Source organism: Pipistrellus hanaki (assembly GCF_964339955.1).
Source record: "Pipistrellus hanaki genome assembly, chromosome: 8".
NCBI classification, from domain to species: domain Eukaryota; kingdom Metazoa; phylum Chordata; class Mammalia; order Chiroptera; family Vespertilionidae; genus Pipistrellus; species Pipistrellus hanaki.
This window is the reverse complement of record NC_140510.1, coordinates 11,540,711-11,562,954: the sequence shown is the minus strand read 5'-3', so window position 1 is coordinate 11,562,954 and position 22,244 is coordinate 11,540,711. Positions and strand designations below refer to the sequence as shown.

Sequence of the window (22,244 nt, the reverse complement as noted above, 5' to 3'; positions counted from 1 at the left end):
AACAGAAAGAAAACGAATTACCTTTACATTCAAAGTTACATAAACTGTAAACTTGCATCTCAAAAATGTCGTTTCCCTTTTTCTTACTGAAAAGGTATAGTCTTGTGCCTGTCTATGAATTTGTAGAAATCTGAAAATGTTCCATTAAAAATTCAAAGGGTTGGCACGTTTCTACTTTTGAAAGGGGGAGTAGCAGACTGTTACCTGTATACAAATTAACAATGAGAAATTTTATCCTATAGCTCAAAAATTATGACAAAATAACTTGCCCATCCTTGAACCTGTAAGCAACTTATTGAAAGCAGTATCATCTTCAGAAATCATGACTCCTCAATCATACTTCTAATTACCAGCCTTCAGACTGATGAACAAGGCCTACCAGGAAGCCAACTCAAGCAGAGAGCAGAAGTGATGAAGGAGGGAAGCAGGTGGGCTCTGGCTTCTTCCTTTTCAAAGGGAGCCACCTGTGTAATGAGAGCTTTTATTAACCTGTTTATGCAATTGGCAGATGAGAATATTTCTGGAGAAAGTGTTCTGTTGTTGTTTTTTCTCTTGAAATCCTAGTGATTTAACTCTTTATATTCTTTGGGGCTCCAGGAAGGAATCCTGGCATTTCCCCCTCCTCTTTCACCCGCCACCCTGCCCTCTTCTCTCATCCCTGCACCCATACACCTGACATTTACCCAAAGCTCTGCTCAAATGAGGTGAGTGGGAGGAGACTTCGAACATGACACAGCCCTTGCCCTCACGGAGCTGGACCAGTAAACTGGGGAGTAAAGTATGAGAAGAGCAGCCGCAGACAGGCCCAGGGGATGGAGCCCATGGAAACAGTCACCTTACTCATCTGGGATTACAAAGACGGACTTACACAGGCTGGATCTTGGCAGGGAAGAGATGCGTTCTAAGAATGGAAGACTCACCTCTCCTCCAATTAATTTAACTATCTAGAATTTTCCTCGTCTCATCTGACCATATTTATTTAAAAAGGAAATGTCTCCGTAGCTAGGCTTAGTTTTCACCTTGCTTTAATCCTCCATGATTCTCCTATCTCCATTTTCTTCTTCATTAACCTTCATTACTCCCTAAATTCTGTGGATCAAGCCCGCAACCCCAGCATGTGCCCTAGACTGGAATCGAACCCGGGACCTTTCAATCTGAAGGCCTACACTTTATCCACTGAGTCAAACCGGCTAGCGCAATATTTTCTTTCTTGATTCCTCTTTCTTTCCTCAATTTCTGGTGTCTTCTGAGTTATCTACCAGCGGTACTGCAGTTCTGTGCCACAGCAAAATATTCTCTTGTTGGACCATGTGATGTCCTCTACTCCTTCTCCTGCTTTTACCCGTCTCCATTTCTCTGTTGGGGTAAGACCTCCACGGGTGGATCTTGGTTGCTCTCCCCATATATTACTATGAGGAGAAGTTCTTAGATGTCAAGTTTTGATTCTCTCACATACTATTGATAGAACTGTAAATTGGTAAGCTAATTTATAAATAATTTGACAGTTTTTGGCAAAATTGAAAAGGCATATATTTTTTTGATCCAGTAATTCCACTTCCTAACATTTATCTTAAATAAATATTTACATACTGGAGGTCTGGAGCATGAATTTGTGCACTGGTGGGGCCCAGCCAACCCTCCTGATAGGGGTCATCGGGGGCAGGCCGGCTGGGGTGAGGGGCCATGGGTGGTTTGCCAGCTGGCCCCACCCCCACTCAGGGGGGGCCCTACTCTGGGGCAGGACCAGCTGGGGCGAGAAGCTGGGGGCATTATGGTTGTTCCACCATTCAGTCATTTTGCATATTACCCTTTTATTATATAGGATTTGTACAAAGATGATGGCATGAAGGTATTCATGGGAGCATAAATTTGCAATTGGGAAATAAACGTTGGAAAAACCTATATACCCATAAATGGGGAACAAGTTAAATAAATTATGGTACATGTATCCTATGTCACATTAAACAGACATTATAAAGAATGAGGTAGATCTATATGTTCAAATCTTAGTTGCACTGCTAACAAGCTGTGAGATCAAGGCAAAATTACTTCTATGTGTCCGTTTCCTTATTTGTAAATTGAGGATAATCTAAAGTCATACCATCCTGAACATGTCTGATTTTGTCTGATCTCGGCAGCTAAGCAAGGTCAGGACTGGTTAATACTTGGATGGGAGAGGATAGTAGCAGTAACTTCTTCATAAGGATGTTATATGAAATGAAGTAGTTAATTTAAAAAAAATACACCTTGTAATTACTTAGTAAAAAAGTTATTAGCCATTATTATTACTGAAAAAGAGATATTTTTAATAGAAGAGGTTAAAAAAAAATTCAACCTTGTAACCAGACAACCCACTGTCCCCAGGTAAATGGGCATATATAAGCGCTTGCAAAGGCCTAGAAAATCAGGGCTGGGCTAAGAAGTGAAGCATTTTTATCATTTTTTAAAAACATTTTAAAAAACATTTTAGAGAGAGGAAGGCAGAGGGATAGAGAGATAGAAACATCGATGAGAGAGAAACATCGGTCGACTGCCTCCTGCATGCCTCTGCTGGGGATCAAGCCCACAATCTGGGCACGTGCCCTGAGCGGGAATTCAATCGTGACCTACTGGTTCATAGGTTGACACTCAACTACTGAATCATACCAGCCAGGCAACATTTTTATACTGGAGGCTGGAGCACAAAATTCATGCACGGGGGGAGGGGGGGTTCCCTCAGCCCAGCCTATACCCTCTCCAATCCGGGACCCCTTGGGGGATGTCCGACTGCCGGTTTTGGCCTGATCCCAAGGATCGGACATCCCTCTCACAATCCATGACCGCTGGATCCTAACTGCGCACCTGCCTGATTGCCTCTAACCGCCTCTGTCTGCTAGCCTGATCACCCCTCACTGCCCCTCCTGCCAGCCTGGTTGCCCCACGCACCTGCTGGTCAGTTGTTTGGTCATCCTTTGCTAAACCCCTGCCAGCCTGATTGCCCCACACAGCCTGCTGGTTAGTAGTTTGGTCATCCCTTGCTACCCACCCTGGCGGCCTTGTTACCCCACGCAGCCTGCTGTTCAGTTGTTACTGTGAGGACGTCATGACCAATTTGCATATTACTCTTTTATTACCATGTTTCCCCGAAAATAAGACATTCTCCAAAAATAAGACCTAGCGCATGGAAAGATAAGACATCCCCTGAAAATAAGACCTACCGCAACTTTGGGAGAAAAAATTAATATAAGACACTGTCTTATTTTCGGGAAAACAGGGTAGTATAGACTGTTCTATACTATTTGATTTATTTACAGTCAACTTGTATGATCCCTATAATTAAAAACAACACATAAAAATGTGTAGGAAGCATTTACAACTTGATGAGACAGGGGGAAAAAAAGTGTTTAGCACATCTACGCATGTGTGCATGTACACACACACAGTATATACTCCCTCACTGTGGCTCTCCATTCAGTGTGAACCAAGACATAAGTGTAAGATGGACATACAAGGCCAGATGAGATGGCCAGAGAGGCAGTTGAGGAGAGAATGCAAAGAACTAGGGTTGAAGCTCTAAAGACCTAGATTCTTACACAAAAGGCTTGCTGTTAGGGTTGTTGTTTGTTGCCCTGTGACTTCTAACAGATAAAACCAGACACTATTAGAAGATTAAACAATTCTGTAGACCAGCTAACCTAGAGGTGAGCAATCTTTTGTAGCAGGGCAAATTTAGGGACAGTAACAAAGTTTAGAGGCTTCAGATTTTTTTGATAGAACATTCCAAATTAAAATGGGTTTATTTAGCAAGTAACCTAGAAAAAATGTATATTCTTATAGCTGAAATAATTTTTTGGGAAAAAATGCTTATGAAAATTTTGATGTTAATTTTGAATCTTCATAAAACATTCACATCTAGGCTTATTTTGAAACATTCTCATCTTTGGTGTCTTACATTTGTATAAAGCTTTGGTTCATTGAAAAGTGCATGCCTGTTTACATTTTTCATTTTGTCCTTAAAGCAACTTCTCTAGGCACATGTTTATCATCATTTGAGAGCCCCTAACCTCATATGTGCTATGTGACCCCTATTAAATGTCTATGTCTCTACCTCATTTTCCTCATCTAGTTGGCCTAGGTACATAGACAGGGGTTACTGCACATGCTAGGTTATCTTTAGTAACACTAGCCACTGCAATAATGATCACTCTCCTTTACTGTCTACATGTTAGGCAATATTCAAAAAAATACCAGGCTATTGGTAAACAGTTTCAGAGACGCTGTCGTTTCACCTGGATTAAGAATGTGCCAGGACTGCTACTGGAAGGGCACACAGCATTCCTTCTCTCCAAGTTTAGACAGGATTTGAAAAAAAAATCTATCTATTCATGTTGAAATAATCTGGTTCATGGGGTCTGCAATATCCCCCAAACTGTCCTTCCTCAGAGGACAAAGACATTCTGATGGATAAAGCCTCATCCTTGATTCATACTCATTCAATTCTGTTCTGAGTCCTTTTTAAACCAATCACTTTCAGGTTCTTTTCACTGGCAAGGGTCAGGGGTAAAGATAATACTTTCTGTACTGGGAATTAAAATGCCTAAACAAATTATCAAATGAAAACCAAATCACAGTCCACCTTGGAATCCTTGTTTGCTTATGATACAGAGCATTTGGTAAATCTAGCCTACTGTTTTTTCAGCTGTGGTTGAACAAATTCAATCAAAGAAATGACTGGGTAGGACCATTTGATATACTTTGTGGGATTTGAAAAGATGAAAAATATACAAGTTCATAATGCAAACTGGCACCAATTTTTGGAAAATCAATTGTTACAGAAACTACTGGTGAACTGTTCTTTAGAAAGCCATATTCATTCCCATCTTCTGTTACATGTATTTTCCTAATTAAATATTATTGCCAGTGCAACTGAAGCATATAACATTTTCTCTTCTAATGACTGTTCCTGAGTCAAACTCCCCAGCTTTCTCTTATGCCTTCTTTTCAAGAATATGTGAAGGTCTTTTTAAAACAGTTCCATCTATCATCAAGTATAAGAGAATGCCATCTCCTAAAGCTAAAAAATGATCTGGTTTCCTCCATTTCCCCTATTACCACTAGTCAAAGCCACCAAAAGCTCATGTCTGGACCCCTGGATCAGCCTCCTAATGGTTCTTCCTAAACCCCTTCTCACCCAAATCCAATGAACTCATGCTCCTACAGTAAACAGAATGGTCTTTGAAACAATAAAACTGATTCTGCTACTCTCCTACTTAAAACCTCCAGTGGCTTTCACTGTCCTTAACTTTACCTCAGAGATTTTGTCTGATCATGTTCTGCCAACCAGCTGTCTCACTCATGATTCTCCAGCCACAAAAAAAGATATTGGCCAAGACCTATCCTTTTTCAGGTCTTAGTTCATATTATTGCATAAGTCCTCACCCAAGGCCCACAACTCCCACGCAGACTTCCTACCCAGCCAGAACCTACTCAACAGGTCTCCCCTCAGGTGCTTTCTCGACTCTCTAGACGCCTCCTTCAAGCACTTACCACAGATGTAACTAAATGAGGTGTGTGAATGATGTAGTATATGTCTCTCATTATTACTTGGAGATCCTTGAAAGCAGGATCATAACTTGTTCTTCATTCATCCACATAGTTTAGTTTAGTTCCCAGCACAGAGGTACTGAGTAAGTATTTGTGAATAAATGCTACTCTTGCTGTGTGATCTTCTAGAATAGAGGCTTGCAAACTTCTTCTGTAAGGGGCCATATAATAAATATTTTAGGCTTTGTAGGCCATGTGGTCTCTGTTGCACCTAGTTAACTCTGCCACTGGAGCTTGAAAGTAGCCACAGAAAACATACAAACGTATGGGTGTACTTGTATACCAATAAAACTTTACTTACAAAAAGAAGTGGAGGCTGGATTAGCATAAGGACTATAGTATGCTGACCCCTGTCCTGGAACCTCCTTCGACCATTCTACCACAACAATCTTAACTCCTTCCCCAATTTTTACCTTCATGAAGAATAGTTTCATTTGACATAAATAAGACTATAAAAGGAAAATACCAACCTCTTCCAGATGTTTGGTCTTCTGCAGAATCTGCTTGTTTAAGGAAATGACTTTCCGATGATGAAGTTGAGAGGTTCCTAATTTTTCTGGACTTCCTTCAGCTGACAGCTCAGACTGCTGTGGAAAACAGAGAGGGCAAATCCAGACTTAATTAATCCACCTGAGTTCATGTAAGATAGCTCCATCCCTATCCAGTCTGGGCAGAACACCCGTGCAAACCCCAGGTCCAGAGAAGAAGACTGGCACAATGACCCATCTCTATCAATGGGATCTGCACCTCTGGCAGAAGGAATGGCATGTGCAGAAGCAGAGGAATATGAAACAGTGGTTTGTTGATAGCATATAGGCAATGGGCATCATCAAAGGGTCTTAGAGGAATAACATCATCACATTAACATCTTTAGAATACAATTCTGGAATTGCCAAGAATGATGAATTGATTCAATTTCATAAAGTATTATAAGCATACTAGAGGCCCAGTGCACAGAATTCATGCATTACTAGGGTCCTAGTGTCTGCTGGCTGTCAGCTGCCAGCTGGGTACTCTCTCCCTTCCCCCAGCTGCCGGCCAGCTTTGCTCCCTGGTCGAACTCCTAGACAACCACATGGTTGAGGGGATAATTTGCATACTACACTTTAATTATAGAGGATGGTTAAAAAAGTATAAGCAGTCAGAAACACTTGGACAGACACAGAGACTGTCATAAGGGAGAGACTTCTGGATCAGGTGAGGTAAATGTAGCAACATTACTGAGAAATCACACAAACAAGGAAGCAGCCTGGTATAGATTCTGAATACAAATACATGCCTCAAGATACCAAAGAGAAGCTCCCCAAAAAGAAACAAAAAAGCTGACCTTGTTGCAACAGGTATACTTAGAATACTTGTTGGATGATCATAGGTAACTTTATTACACAGTAAATACCCATTTAAACCACATTTCCTTTTTTATGGAAGCATCTCAATTCCAAGTGAGTCACTGACTTTAAACCTAAGCACAACAAAACAATTTGGGTATTTGATTTTTACCAGTGATCATGAACTTGAAAGTCTAGAAGACTTACCCATGGGGAAAAGGATGGGAAAGTGAGGAGAAGGAGAAATTAGATGTCACAGTCATCATTTATTTTGGCTAAGGACTTCCCTGAATTATTCAGCAGCATTATTAACAGATGATGAGGGTGTTTTTGTTTTTTTCTTTTTTTTCTTTTTTGCTTCTTAACAACTCTGGAGGTAGGAAATAATCAGCAGGATATGGTTGCATAAAATAGTAAGAAACATCATTTTCTATTTTGTGGGCAGGCCATAAATGAAGCATTTGGTTTTGCAATATAACTAGCCTTGAAATCTGGGATTTTGGAAAATGTCAAGTAACATATTCCAGCTTATCTGGATTTATTGGAATTGGAGTTACCTTTTAAAGATGCAATTGGGCACAACAATATATCCACAACCTGGAGTCTGGGGAAGAAGAATTGTTTCTGAAAATCATTTGAGTACAAAAAAGGAGGGGGGCAGAGAGGAAAGACCACCCCTTTTCAATTTTCAAGTCACTTGTCCGAAACACAATTATAATTAACTAATTATATCTGCTCTACTTTGACTGCATTACCCTAAACTGTGTGTTATATATTTAGTTGCTTTTCTCCTGTAGATAATTTTAGATTTAGGTTTTAACACCCAATTAGACCTTGATTTCTAAAGTGTCACTGGAATATTCTCAAGGCATTTTACCTTACTAGCAGAATTACATAAGCCTTCTATCTCATCATTTATTGACATTTGAAATAGAATTAATTCCCCATTCACAGGAACTGTCCCATATGGTAGGTCTCTATGTTTGCTTTTCAGATCCTCTTGAGTACCCTGACCTCCTCCAGCTGCCTGCCTGGCTTTGGAGCAGAACAAGCTGTGGGCAGACAGGCCTGGGGGATCAGTTCATGTAAGCAGCTCCTGTCTGCAGGGGTGAGCACACATTCATTCAGCTCTATTCTGCACTTGGGCTTGGGCTGGATGATGTCTTAAACTCTTAGCAGGTTTTCCTGCCCATTACCTGACTTGATGGACTAGGTTCCAAGAGAATGAAAACTGCATTTCCCACCAGGTTCCACACCATCTTATCAAGTTTGCCTGGTACACACACAGCTTTGTTTTAACCTGTTAACTGCCATGTGTCCAAAATGGAAACCATCCCCATTTCTTCCAGGTGCACTGGAATATTTATGAATTTTAAGTTACCATAATTTCTTTACAAACTCAGAGATGTCACTGACAAGATCACTGTTTAAAATTGGGTGACTAGAATTGATATGCAAGGTTTGTAGCTATAGAAGCTTATGGTGTACAAAGTATTAAAACTATGACCTTTGACTTCACTTCCAAGAACTCTTCATGGAGGGAAATCAGTAGCTATCTTTTAATCTGAAAGATTTCCAGGCTGGCCTATCTTTTTCTTTCTCTTGCTGGCTATTTTATTTCCTTTCTCCCTTCCTTCCTTCTCTCTTTGTCTCTCTGTTTCTGTCTCGCTCATGATTTTACAGTGAAATTTTCAAGACATGTGATACCATCGCTTTGATGTTAATATGTAATGTACTTTTTATTGTCATTTGTAAATGAATTAATACATAAGCTATTGGGATCTCAGTAATTTTTAAGAGTTCTAAAGGGTCCTAAAACATAATTTTGAGAATCACTACTTTAATCTAAGGGGCCTGACGCACTCAGGAGTTATGGTCCCAATCACTGGAGTGGGCTGACCATCATTTATACAACATTCAGAGGAGAAAGTTCTTTCTGATTCTACTTTTTTTACTAGACAGGTGATTCACAGAGGGAAAATACTTGCAGTGCACAGAAAGGTTTGAAGTCTTTGTACAAATGTACTATTGTATCTCCTGAATGATAATATACTAGTGGCCCAGTGCAAAAAGGGATTAGAGAAAATATTTTAATATCGCTATTTGTCCTTTCTCTATAATAGAAAGGTCAGAGATTAAAGAAAATTAGTAAATGAGTATGAAAATCTTCCTCCTGTTAAGAGTCTGGGGCACACCACAGAACCCAGAGTCAAGTCCCCGACACTGACGTGCGCCTCAAAATTGCATAAGACCCAGACCCAGCTGGACCCCTCACCCCCATTGGGTTAGATCCAGACCCAGCAGGTCCGCCCCACCCTTATCAAGCCCCGCTGGGCGAGTGGCACAGCCTCAGGTCCCCTGGCCCAACACTGAGAAGGGAGGAGCAGCCTGAGGGTCCCCAGCCTGAGCTGGATGGGGGGGAGGGGGAAGGGCGTGGCCTGAGGTCCTGCATCAAGCCCCGCCAGGTGGGGGGGGGGGGGGGGGGTGCAGCCTCAGGTTCCCCATCAAGCCCCAATGGGGGCGTGCGGACTGAGGTCCTTCAGCCTGGTGCCAGGGTTGGGAGCACAGCCTGAGGTCCCCTGTCAAGCCCTTCTGGTGGGGGGCATGGCCTGAGGTCCCCTGTCAAGCCCTGCTGGGTCGGGGGCACAGCCTGAGGTCCCCTGTCAAGCCCCACAGCAGCGAGGGGGCGCAGCCTCAGGTTACCCTGCTGATTGCTTGTTAAGGCTCGTTACAGGAACTCGGCCTCTGCTGTGGGTGCAGCCATCCTGTCTCAGGGAAACCCTTCTTCCGCTGTGGGTGCCATCATCTTTGTGGTGGAGCAACAGTCAATTTGCATATTCCCTTTTTATTATATAGGATGTTCTCAGCAAACACAGGCTTTCAAAATCCTTTCTCTTATTGCTAGGTAGTAATTCTCATTGCTCTGTGGAGTCCCTTAAATTTGCCCATGCAAAGCTTTAATGTACATTAATATCAGAAAAGTAAGTGCCATTTCCATATTTGACATTTCTCAAGCCCAATTAAAATGAATAATGTGCAATGAACAGGTCCATAGTACATATAAATTTGTAAGTTCCTTCATTGAGTTCCATCCAACTTGGTCATCTTTTGAGTCTAGAGATGGTGTTATGCAGCCCTAGCTGGTTTGACTCAGTGGATAGAGCACTGGCCTGAAGGCCTAAGGGTTCTAGGTTCGATTCCAGTCAAGGACATGAACTGCAGTTGTAGGCTCCTCCCCAACCTGGACCCTGGTCAGGGGGTGTGGAAGAAGTAACCAATGGACGTGTCTCTCTCTCTCTCTCTCTCTCTCTCTCTCTCTCTCTCTCTCTCTCTCTCTCTTCTCTCTCTCTCTCAGATTAATGTTTCTCTCCACCTTTCCCTCTCTCTTCTACTTGTCTCTAAAAATCAATGGAAAAATATCCTCAGGTAAGGATAAAAAATAAAAATTAAAAAAAATTAGAGATGGTGCTATGCAAACTGCTTTGTTTAATGGGAAATTATTTTTTGCACAGAAAAGTCATTTATTCCAGAGCTAAGCTGCAAAGAGTTCTTAACCTAGTCAGGGAAAAGCTGACTGCTTAATTTTTCAAACATACCTTTAATTAAGCAATCTAAGTTTTTAATTTCTTTCAATAACCTCTACGCAACCAAAAGCATCAGACTGATGAAGGCAGAAGCATGTTTTTAAAACAATATGTCTCATCTGACATTCTGTTGACTGAGAGTCACACTGGGAAGAACACTGAAGATGACCAAGTTGGATCTTGAAAGATGACATAAAATTGTCCAGGTGGAGAATAGTAAAGGGGAATTTTCAATAATTCCTTGATAGAAAAAAATTTAAATCCTGGGGCATCTAAACTGATTTCTACTTGAAAAGTACAACATCTCTCAAAAAATACCAGCCATGTACAAATAATTCATTTGTGTTTACACTGGAGCGAGGGCTATAGAACGAATCTAATTATGTTCAACAATTTCAGATTAAGAACGTGCTTTCAAAACTACAGCATGGATTAGATGACTTCTAGTGCAGATTCAATGTTTTCTAATAACTGACATATATTCACAACTTTCATTCGAGTGGAATCAGATATAAATGTCACTCAATAATATTAACCCAGTTCAAAATAGTAATTACTCAGAGAAATAAAAAAATGATTACTTTAGCTAAAACTACATACTTTGATAATGAAAGAGACCTAAAAGGTTATTTATATAACAACCTCCTTGCTAATACAGGAATCTCTCCTATGTCACCCCCCCTCCTAAAAATATAGTTAGTAAGTTGTCAATAATAAAGATCCCTATCGCAGGAGGGTGTCCAAAGTTCTCTACTGAACAGATGAACTTCAGTTTCTGACACCTTGATGAACCTTCATACTAAAAACAGGTTAATAAAAAATATTTATTTTTAATCTTTTAAAAAATCTAAAGCTAGCTAGAATGTATGACATCCTGGATGGCCAAAAAGCTAGTGAAAGTGGAAATACAGGAAGGTTTTGTATATCCACTGAAACTGGCTTTTTTCTTCAGCATATTTGAAAAACCAGGTGATCTCAACATTTGATTTTTACAATTCAACACCTGCTATGCATAAACCTTGACACAGGTGTAAAAAGGAAAATATCTGCATTGAGATTTTCTAACAATAGATTGGCCCACATTTGGATATGCACTCTAAATTTACACATTAACAGGATGGTTCAAAAACCCATAAGTCAATACTGTAAGTACAAGCTTGGGCTGGGTGTCCCTAGGTGTCTGTCAAAAACAAAAGCAAATCTATTATAGAAGAACAAAGCTTCAACCCTAAGCCTCAAAAAATTTCTACAGATAAATTTCCAAGGAATATAAATTCACAGTCAAAAATCAAAAACACACACAAAGTAAAAATATCACGAGCAAGAGCTAGCAGAAAGACAATAAAATCAGATGTGTAAAGACTCAAACAAGTACCCACCCATTCCTCCTTGAAGCAATGGAGATTAAATGTAATCACTCTTTTAAAGTTCAATTTATTTCACCTAGAAGCCTCCACAGCTTTTCCTTTCTCCTTTTTATAACAAGACTAGAGGCTCCGGGGATCAAGCCTAAGCCAGCAGTCAGACTTCCCATTTGAAATCAGGGGCTCTGATTTCCAGGACTGCTCGCTTCTTACCACAGCAGAGGCTCCCACCACCGCCGCTGCGCTCACCAGCCATGAGCCCAGCTTCTGGCTGAGTGGCACTTCCTCTGATGAGCACACTGACCACCAGGGGGCAGCTCCTGAGCTGGAGAGAGCAGGAGGCTTGAGTTTCCCCTGGCCATGGGGGAAGCCAAGCTTTCAGCCTGCCCTGGCCTCCGCTTAAGGTTACAAAGTTTCAATTATAGAAGATAAATAAATCCCAAACATCAGGGCCTCTCTTGACCCCCACACCCAGGGCTAGCCTGCAAACCATCACAGCCCCTCACCCAAGCTGCCCCACACCCCAAGGAACCCCCACCCTGATCCAGGTCACCCTGCAAGGCAAACCAGCTGGCCCCCACCTGTGCACCAGGCCTCTATGCTATCTAATCCTATATAGTAAAAGAATAGTATGCAAATTGACGGTCACTCCAACACACAAGATGACTGCCCCATGTGGTCAAAGATGACTGCCCCCATGTATTCACAAGATGGCCGCCACAAAATGGCCAGCTGTGGAGGGACCAAGTCTTGCAAGGGCGGGCAGTTGTGAGCGATCAGGTCACCAGAGGAGTGTATTTGGGAGGGACCAGGCCTACAAGGGAGGACACTTGGGGGCAATCAAGTCTGCAGGGGAGGGCAATTAGGGGTGACCAGGCCAGCAGAGGAGGGAATTTGGGGGTGACCAGACCTGTAGAGAAGGGTAGTTAAGGGAAACCAGGCCTGTAGGGGAGAGCAGTTTGGGGAGACCAGGCCTGCAGGGGAGGGCAGTTAGGGGCAAAAAGACTGGCAAGAGAGCAGTTAGGCATCAATCAGGCTGGCAGGAGAGTGGTTAGGGGGTCATCAGGCTGGCAGGCAGAAGCAGTTAGGGGCAATCAGGAAGGCAGGCAGGTGAGCAGTTGGGAACCAGCAGTCCTGGATTGTGAGAGGGATTGTCCGACTGCCCGTTTAGGCCCGATCGGGCAGTCGGACATCCCTTCAGGGGTCCCAGATTGGAGACCCCTCCTATTAACGAATTTCATGCTCTGGGCCTCTGATGTGCAATAAATGTGATATGGAATTAGGATTAATGGCAATTTAATTTTAAAAATCATCATCTTTAATGCTATATGATCTATTCAATGCAAACAACACAGATAATCAAGCAATGAACTCTTGTCCTACAATTCTAAGAAGTTAATTATGTCTTTGGAAAGAGACCTGTCCAAAACGACTTCTAATTTCACTCTTTTCTGGCATTTTGAGTAAGACAGCGTGTAAGCAGGTTTCTACTACCTGGGGGTGAGGTTCTCTTGCCCCTCCAGCCAATACTTCTTAACACTGTTTTGTAATCCAACTTTCATAGAATCCAAAGTGACCTCTATTTCAATTTACAACATAGGGAAGGTGACAGTGGTCAGAATGCCATTTATGGTTTTCCCAGAAAAGGACTTAGGTTCTCCTAAAAGTACACAAGTATATCTTTAAGTCTTTTGAGCTTATTTGGTGGGAGATGACCATGTGCTGTGTTTATAGATTACATCTTCCAGATTAAGTCTCCCAGATTACAGGTAGTATCCTTTCCCAATTACAACACCTGTGTAATCACTTCAGAAGAATATTGCATAGGGGTTGAAGCAGAGCTAATTTTTGGTCAAGGCTTCTAAGACAGGAAAGCAAAGCTGGAAGCTGTAATAGACATGAACATTTTAGGGGGGCAGAATGAGTATGGTGGGGAAGGAAGGATGTGAAACAATGCCCTGTAAATCTGATTTTACTGATACTACATCTCAGCCAGACCAGATTCAGTATGTGCAAAATGATTAATCACTGTCTCCCTGAGATATTCAAGGTCCTGCTGCCTATTCTCAGCATGAAAAAAATCTAACACTGAAATAATGGCTTTCAGGCTTCTGTTCATTCTATACTCTTTTAATAAGTGGAACAAAAAATTTTGCCTTGGGCTTGGCTGAGTTATGGGGTTTATCTCCTCTGTGGCAAAGCTTCATTCCTCAGCCCAATCACCAAACCGAGCCCAAGTCATAAGAAGCCTGGTAGAGAAGGAAAAATGCCTGTGCTGTACCTCAGGCATCGATTTATCAGATACAATAATTGCTCCGAGAGACAGGTTTTCTCTTTATATTTATAGAAAAATAGGCACTGCAAAGAAAATTAATTTAGCTAATGGGCAAATGCTGATGGCTTTGTGTGACATATATGTTTCTGACAAATGTAACTAATGAACTATAACATGCCTCCATCACTGCTGGGGGAGAGTGTAGAGAAAAAGGACAAATTCTTGGGGCATAACTGAGGCAAAGACTCCAGTGAGCCCCCACATACCTTCTCTGCGTACTCGGATGCAATCTGCTTGATCTCAGCCGAGCAGAGTCCCACGATCTGGCCCACAGAGCTTGCGGTGAGACGGCTCTACAATCACAGGAAGGGTATGTTCTCAAGACCATACCTTATCTTTCACAGAATTGAAAAACCTAATGCTCTAAGGATTACAGTAAAATAGGTAATATTCCCAGGGGAGAAAATAGTTGGACTTTTGTTTATGGATTCATCAACAAGAGAGAAAACAAGCCTTGGGACAAATGTGAATCCACCTCTCCACTTCCTGAGTCACTCAGCTTACTGGCCCACATTCTCTTCGGACCCTGGGAACCTCTGGGAAGTCATTCTTCACCCTATATACCCCATCCCAAGGTCTCTCTTCCTAAAGGTCACTACACAGAGCCTGCAGGGAACTAGCAGACTTAGGACCCAGGGAAAAAAGAAGTGCAAATGGGAGAAAAAGAGGACTCTCGGAATTCCTAAAATGTTCTATCACAGGTCTTTCCTGCTTCTAAATAAATGATCCTTTCAAAGCTCTTGGTTAAATTTTCTCTAGAGGCCTTCTGAGAAGACCAACTCTAAATCTGGTATTGCGTTTTCTACCTAGATGGTACAGGAAGGAAACAGAGACAATGGTTCCTTTGGCATGGGATTAACTCATTGTATGGAGAGGCTGAACCATGGCTCTTCCGCTAAGGACCATATGGCACTGACCCAGCCCTCAGGGCTTCCTCCTAGAGGTCCCATGGATGGGAACACTGTAAAAGCTTCTCAAAAGGAAGATTCCTAGGGAAACGGGAAACGCTTGAGTGCTGAAAAGACAAGGCTCTGAAGGTAGTTCCTCAGGGAAGAGGCCCCAGAGAGCCAAGCAGGTTGGTTCCAAGTTCCCATCTCCATACCACATCCTCCCCAAGGATCACTCCCACCTCACCTCCTCATTTGCCATCGCGGTCATCTTGGTCATCAGTGATTGAATACGCTGCTAAGAGAGAAATGGAGAGAAGTAGCAGTAAGATTTGTCCATGTAAGACTTACACAATTACGTCTAAACAGGTCTTTGTGGTGGAATCTAAGGGTTGTTTTATTGATCTCCTTTTATGGTTTTTCCCACGAGAGGTGATAAAAGGAAGCTGGAAAGGGTGTAAAAGGCCAACTAACAGCAGCTGGCTGTGAGAAACGCCTGGCCATTTTGGAAAGCTGAGGAGGAAAGTTAAGTTTCTCCCCAAATGATTTAAACCGAAACCTCAGGGACCACATGGGCCACATACCTCTTCAGCAGCTTGAAGCTCATCCTCCTCATGGGCATCAGCTTTTTCTGCAGCCGAGAGCCCTGTGGGAAGTGCCGTTTTCTTGTCCTCAGCCTGGAAAGGAAGATTCAGAAGCAGCTAAGCATCAGAGTTGGAGACTCAGTAGAGGAAAGAAAACATTGCAAAGAGGCATGAGTCTGTGAAAGAAAACACACAGATCTGGAGAGCTGAACCAGTCCCTGAGAAGAATGGAAAATCCAGACACCTGCACTTCCATTCCAAGTGCAGAGCAAGCAGGTCCAGCTTCAGGCCCTGGCCAATGCCTGTTACTGAACTGCTTGCTGATTAATCCCTATCAGATTGTACATATTTGCCTGACTTATCCTTACATTTTGACGGGAGGTCTTTCCCCTACTTTAATGCCTTCAAGAGCAGATCACTGCCTAAAGGAGTGGTGTGTTTTTTTTTCTTCAAACTGCCAGTTGAGACCTATTAGTGGGACATGAAAATAATTTAGGTACGACAAGCATCTAAACAGACTGAATAAAATTTACAGAAAAGAAGAGATCAGAGTGCTATGCAGGTAGTCAAAGGTTAAATACTGCTTTGTGAAACTGAAAGTCAACGAAGTTTGAAAACCACTGGCTTAAGGGATAAAATTCTAACCTGCTTCACCTGGTGATCATGCTCCATGTTCTGTATCCGGTCTCAGGCTTTAAATGGACCACACCATACTCAAGATATCTGGATTAACTACTGTTCCTCAAACATAGACTTGAGTTCTTGAGTTTTAATTCCATGTCTGTCATCTACCAGCTGGGTGACCACAGGCTTACCTTCTCTGGATACCAGGGTCTTCTAGGGTTGAAAGGGAGGACTGGTCTCAAATACCCTTCTCAGATCATCCCAATTCTAGGGTGCTTTTCTATAACTAGTCTACAACTGACCCTGGGGAATACCTTGAGCTCCCAACTACTGGGTATATCTACAGGATACAAGACTTCCAGTTCAAATGTGCCATCTGACATAAGACTGACAAGACAAACCAGATGGGAATGCCTATTTATGGGCATTTTATGATTTTTCCAATCATAATCAAATGGTCTTATTTCATAATTTAGTCACATGCATAAACATGCTTTTCAGACTTAAATTACACATCAAACTAAATGTATGCATTAAATTCTTATATACCAGATGCCACATGACATACTTAAATCCAGAAAATACCTTGTTTTGGAGGAAATAACTGTTTAGTTGTATGAAAAACACAAATGTGGAAAAAAATAACAAGAAAACCAAAAAAGATAAAATCAATGCATGACTGATTACTAATGAAATAATAACTACATGTTTACTATGTATTGGATCATTCCATGTCCTTTACATTTTAATCTTTACAACAGTGCTGCCCCCATTTTATAAATGCTAAAGAATTAAGGCACAATAATTGAGCATATAGTCCAAAGTCACACAGAGAAGGGATGAAGTTAGCAGCAAATCCAGCTTTAGAACACATGCTCCTAGTCATTGTCGGGGCTCTTCATGACAGAGACAGCAATTATTATACCACAGGAATAAGAGGGAGGCGAAGGTCAGGAAGGGCCTCCCAAAAGAAAAACTGAGAGATGTGAAAGCTAGAGAAAGAATAACAATAGGTGTTTCATTAAAGAAAATCTGGGGATTAGATGACGAATGAGAAAAAGGTTATTAAGAGACCTCAAGCAGCAGGATTCTACTTTTTAAGAGGCCACTGACTTCTTTCGTTAGCACTTTATTTTTTAACAGGCAGTGGTTAAAAGCACAGGCTTTGATGTCACACAGACCTGGATTCAGATTATTATTATGATACTTAAGGAGCTGTGTGATCTTGGACAAATCACTGAGCTTCTCCGGGCGTCAGCTTTCTGACCCGAAAAACAGGAATTAGTATTTTCCTCAGAGAGTTGTTCAGAGGAGTAAGTGAAAAAATACATATGTTGCTCTGTTCAAAGGGCCTGGAGCATAGTAAAGGTTTGGCACTGTAAGATTTATGTGCATGCCCTACTGCTGGCATTAAGGATAATTAATAAATACATAAATGACAAAAAATCTTTGTGACTGCTTTGTGAAGTTAGAAAAACCCATCTTGACTTACCTGATTTTCCCACCTAGTTACCTTAACACAGGCAGGCCTGTAATTTATGGTTATGCTCTATCTCACTGCCAGCATCCTGCTTCCACCTGTCTAGGATCACTCTCACCGGTGAGGAGTGCTTAGGTCACTGGTAGTGGAGTTCACCTTCACACTTTTAGTATTATTAGGGCCACAGGATTGACCCAGGGGCCATGACTTTCAATTACCCTCCAGTTCTAGCCCCAGATGAGGCTGTTGCTTTAGCTCCCTGGCCTGGGAGGCATGTCCTTGCAGCCCTGGGGTTTGCCCAAGGAACAGAGCCTGGCTGGCAGCAGCCCTGTCAACCCATGCTGGGCAGTCTGTCAGTATCAGACAGAGGCAAAAGGGTGGGTCACTTCCATCTCTCAAATTTTCTCTCCCATTATCTATGCTTTTCTTACCTTCTCTGTTTTGCTCTGGCGGCTAAATCCATATCTCCTGCAGGCCACAAAAAAGGGAGTTCAATTACTATTCAAAAATCACATTAAGTCTGTCAAATGCAGTTTAGTTGAATTTTTATATAAAAAGCCAATTTAGGCTATTTGGTGACTGGAGAAAATATTTTAAGTGCCCAAACCACAAATATATTCCACAGTTTTTGAATAAAGAGCCCGCTACCCTATTCACCATATAAATGCTTAAACAGGAACTCAGTACAGAGTACAACATTCCCTTTAAGTACATTCTCTTTACTTTTTGAAGAAGGAACTATATTTCAGATTCACAATTTTAGCTAAATGTCTTGAAAATATCTGTATAAACAAATGTGAATGTATTGCTCAAGCTAACCATACTCTCCAATGGCTTGCACAATCTCCAGTCCAGCCCATTTTTTCCTTTCAAGCATACAGAAGCATTTTGCCAGTAATATTGTGTGTTCCCATCACTCAACTTTAAATTCAAAGACATTCACAAATGCTCTTTAATGTAAATTAGTTTATTTTCTGGCTCTATCTAATATATATATATATATATATATATATATATATATATATATATATATATATATATTTAATAGCAAGTATAACAATGCAAAACCATTCAACCTAAAATAAAATAAAAAAAACATGATGAAAAATACCAACCTCACTTACCTGTAAATAGTTTATAAGGACATAAAAATGACAAGCAACCATTAAAAACAAAACAAATTAAGGGCTCCTACTCTGCTCTCACTCATCCCAGGTCTTACCTAATAGATCCTTGTGCTGGCCTCTCACCTGGTCTCTGACCTCCAGCCTCACTCTACTCCCACTACTCCTCCCCATTCTTATCCAACTTCCCATTGTCCCACAGGACAAATTGGACCCCCTGGGCACTCTCATTAGAGTTTCCATTCTATGGCCCCGCCTAACAACCATTTAGCCTCATCTCCTGCAAATCATCTTACATGCTCTTGTAAATCCATTGCATGAACAGAGAACTTTGCACAGACTGTGCTGTCCTCTTCTCTCTTACTTTCCTACTCACTCCCCACACCTCAGCTCTAAAGCCACCTCTTCTCCAAAGCATCCTCATGCACAGACTCTCTGCCTTGGGTCTGTACATGTCCCCCCACTTCCCGGATATTTGCATGTCTGCATCCTTCTCCTGGAGGCATTGATGCTACTTTTACATTTGGTGTTTCCAATGTATGCTGAATAAACTAAAACAAGTGAAAGAAAACACTGAAAGCCAAAAGTATTACCTGACCATGCAATAACATTGTTATACCATTGCAGAGACCACAAAATCACTGTTGGGCACAACATTTCCATCTATTAGGCATAAATCTATAGATCCAAAGTGCAGCACACCGAGGTTAAAGGTGAATTAGAAACCACATTCTGTAAAAGACTTCATGGCAGATTCTGTGAATTGGCTTAGTCAATATCTATTGCATCTTTCTATAGTGGGGAGGCTGGAAAACAAAAAACTGTGTTCCATACTCCCTATACTTAGCATGCTGAATGCTGGTTGGATTCTACCAATCAGATGCTTGAATGTGCAACTGTTAGATGAGGTGAGAGGAAGGTCATAAAGGATTCACTGTGTGGTGTGGATCACAGAAGCAACTTGGTTTGGGGACCCCAAGCTGTCACAGTGGCTTCTTGATTTTGGCAGAAGTGGTGTGATATTTTTGTCAGCAGCTGCAGTACCAGCTTCCCAATTCCTCAGTCCTCTAGACAGCTTCCAACTTGGAGGCCCAGTTCCAATGTGATGCTTGGGAAATGACCCTGGCTCAGTCAAGATTCCATGTTTTAACCTCATGGATCTCAGTAATCAATCCTTCAGCTGAAACTAGGGGAAGGGTTTTGTGTTCTCAACCAGGGAGCCTTGACCAATTGAGGATTTCACTAAGTCTCTGCTCCTAGCGGTGTCTTTGCACCTTGAATATCTATTTGTTTTCCAGATTTTAGTCTGTGGAAACCCTAAGGACAGAAGACATGCCCTTAGGCAGACATACCCTTACTTAAGGCCCAGGAACTCTGCGGATTTTCCAAATTAAAGCAGTCAGCTACTAAATCTGAGCAATTTAATTCCCAGGTAGAATTAATCTACTCTGTCCTTAAAGATGAAGAGTCTGGAAAGACTTCTCTAACCATCCAAAACGAGGTTAGGTCCCCAGCTATGTGTTTCTATGTTTACACCACTAGGGCACTTGTCCCACAGTGCACAGAATAACTATGTTATGTGGAATCTGACTTCTGAGTTCCTGGAGGGGTGGAAATGCATTTACTTCATTCACTTTCTTTTTATGTTTTTTAAATTGAGATGTGATTCATGTAACACAAAATTCACCATTGTAAAATATATATCTCAGCAGTTTTTTGTCTATTCACTATTTTGTGCAACTACCACCACAAATTCAAGAATAGTTTCACTGTGCCCCAAAGAAATCTATACCTATTAGCAATCAGTGCCATTTCTCTCTCTCATCCCCTGGCAATCAGTAATCCTTCTGTTTCTGTGGATTTGCCTATTCTGGATGTTCCATATAAATGGAATCATACAACATGTGGCCTTTTATGCCTAATTTCTTTCACTTAGCATGTTTTCAGGTTCATCCATAACGTAGCACAAATCAGTACTTAATTCCTTTTTATGACTAAACTAGAGGCCTGGTGCACGAAATTCTTGCACAGTGTGTGTGTGTGTGTGTGTGTGTGTGTGTGTGTGTGTGTGTCTGTGTGTGTGTGTATGTGTCCTTCAGCCCAACCTGCGCCCTCTTGCAATCTGGGACGCTGCATGCACCAGTGACTAACTTTTCATGCAGGTGAAAGGCATCTTGCTGTTGTATGGGCAGCTACATTTTTTTGCCCTGAATATAAAAAGTAGTACATAACATGATCCTTCTGAGGCAGTAGTACCATTTGCCTCATCTTTTGGGTAGAAAAACTGAAGCAGAGAGAAATTAAGTAATTGGCTTTGTCACACAGTTACTAGTATAAGCGTCAGAATCAGGGCTGACCACAAAATGTGTTAGAGTCCATGCATGTCATCGCTGCATCATCCTGTTTTTCCAGTGTTAGAGAAGCTTTGCCAGGTTTTAATTTTTAAATCTAAGAGACTGTTCCCAATATATAGGGTAAGGGTCACCAGGCCTGGCCTGCGATCAGGGCTGATCTGTGGGGTGATCATGGGGTCCCCGGTGGCACCTGGCACTGCCTACTTACCGGCCCTGACTTAGGACAGCCTTCTGGTGGTCAGTGGGCATCATAGCAACTGGTCATTTCACGGTTTAGTCTATTTGCATATTAGGGTTTTATTATATAGGATAATAGCCCATTATGGATAAACCACATTTTGTTTACTCACTCTGGGTATCTGTGTTGTTTTGACAACTGTGAATAGTGCTATTATGAATATTCATGTACAGCTTCATTCACTTTTGTATCCCCAGCAACTCCTATAATGCCTGACACACAGTAGGTACTCAATAAATGTTTGTTGAATGATGAGTCCAGATGATTTTTCTAAAAGCTTCCTTCTCCATGTGACATTATGGCAATGCTTCCATTATGACAAAGAAGAGTTAGCTGCCTTCAGCTGCCTATTAATGCATGCCGCACTGTGTACACTAACTACTCTTCTAATGTTGTTTAAGCTTCACCAGAACATGATATTCCCTTTGTGGCCCATCATCCCTCACAAAGAGCAGAGGGAATTTCAATTTACTTCTACTACAGAAGCATTTACTTCTCTCTATCCTCTCCCTAGGTATGCTGCTCTATCCTACAACCCCTCTTTCCTCTTGCCCAGTCAGGCCTACCCTTTCCTCTCTAGAGTTGCAGTGCCATATGCTCAATCTTCTCCTGCCTTCCCCTTGTCAGCTCTGACTTAGCAACTTTGCTGATGTCCTACAATGTCAGCATCAACAGAGCTCCAGCCCTCTTACCTAAACCTAGTAGTTGTCTTTAACATCAAGGATGTTATTTCTAGAATAGCATATATGTTCTAGAATA

At 41.7% G+C, this 22,244-nt stretch overlaps 1 protein-coding gene across 1 annotated transcript in view; it reads right to left on the bottom strand.

The window, feature by feature from the left end:
- The window catches only part of CCDC93 (CCC complex scaffolding subunit CCDC93), a 72,785-nt gene that overhangs the window by 27,698 nt on the left and 22,843 nt on the right, over positions 1-22,244 (bottom strand). Inside the window, exons 8-12 of the mRNA XM_084892553.1 lie at positions 18,201-18,237; positions 15,666-15,758; positions 15,329-15,379; positions 14,401-14,487; positions 6,054-6,170 (exon numbers count right to left, since the gene is read on the bottom strand). Coding sequence (XP_084748679.1) covers positions 6,054-6,170; positions 14,401-14,487; positions 15,329-15,379; positions 15,666-15,758; positions 18,201-18,237 — 385 coding nt within the window. The remainder of the gene's footprint in view (positions 1-6,053; positions 6,171-14,400; positions 14,488-15,328; positions 15,380-15,665; positions 15,759-18,200; positions 18,238-22,244) is intronic.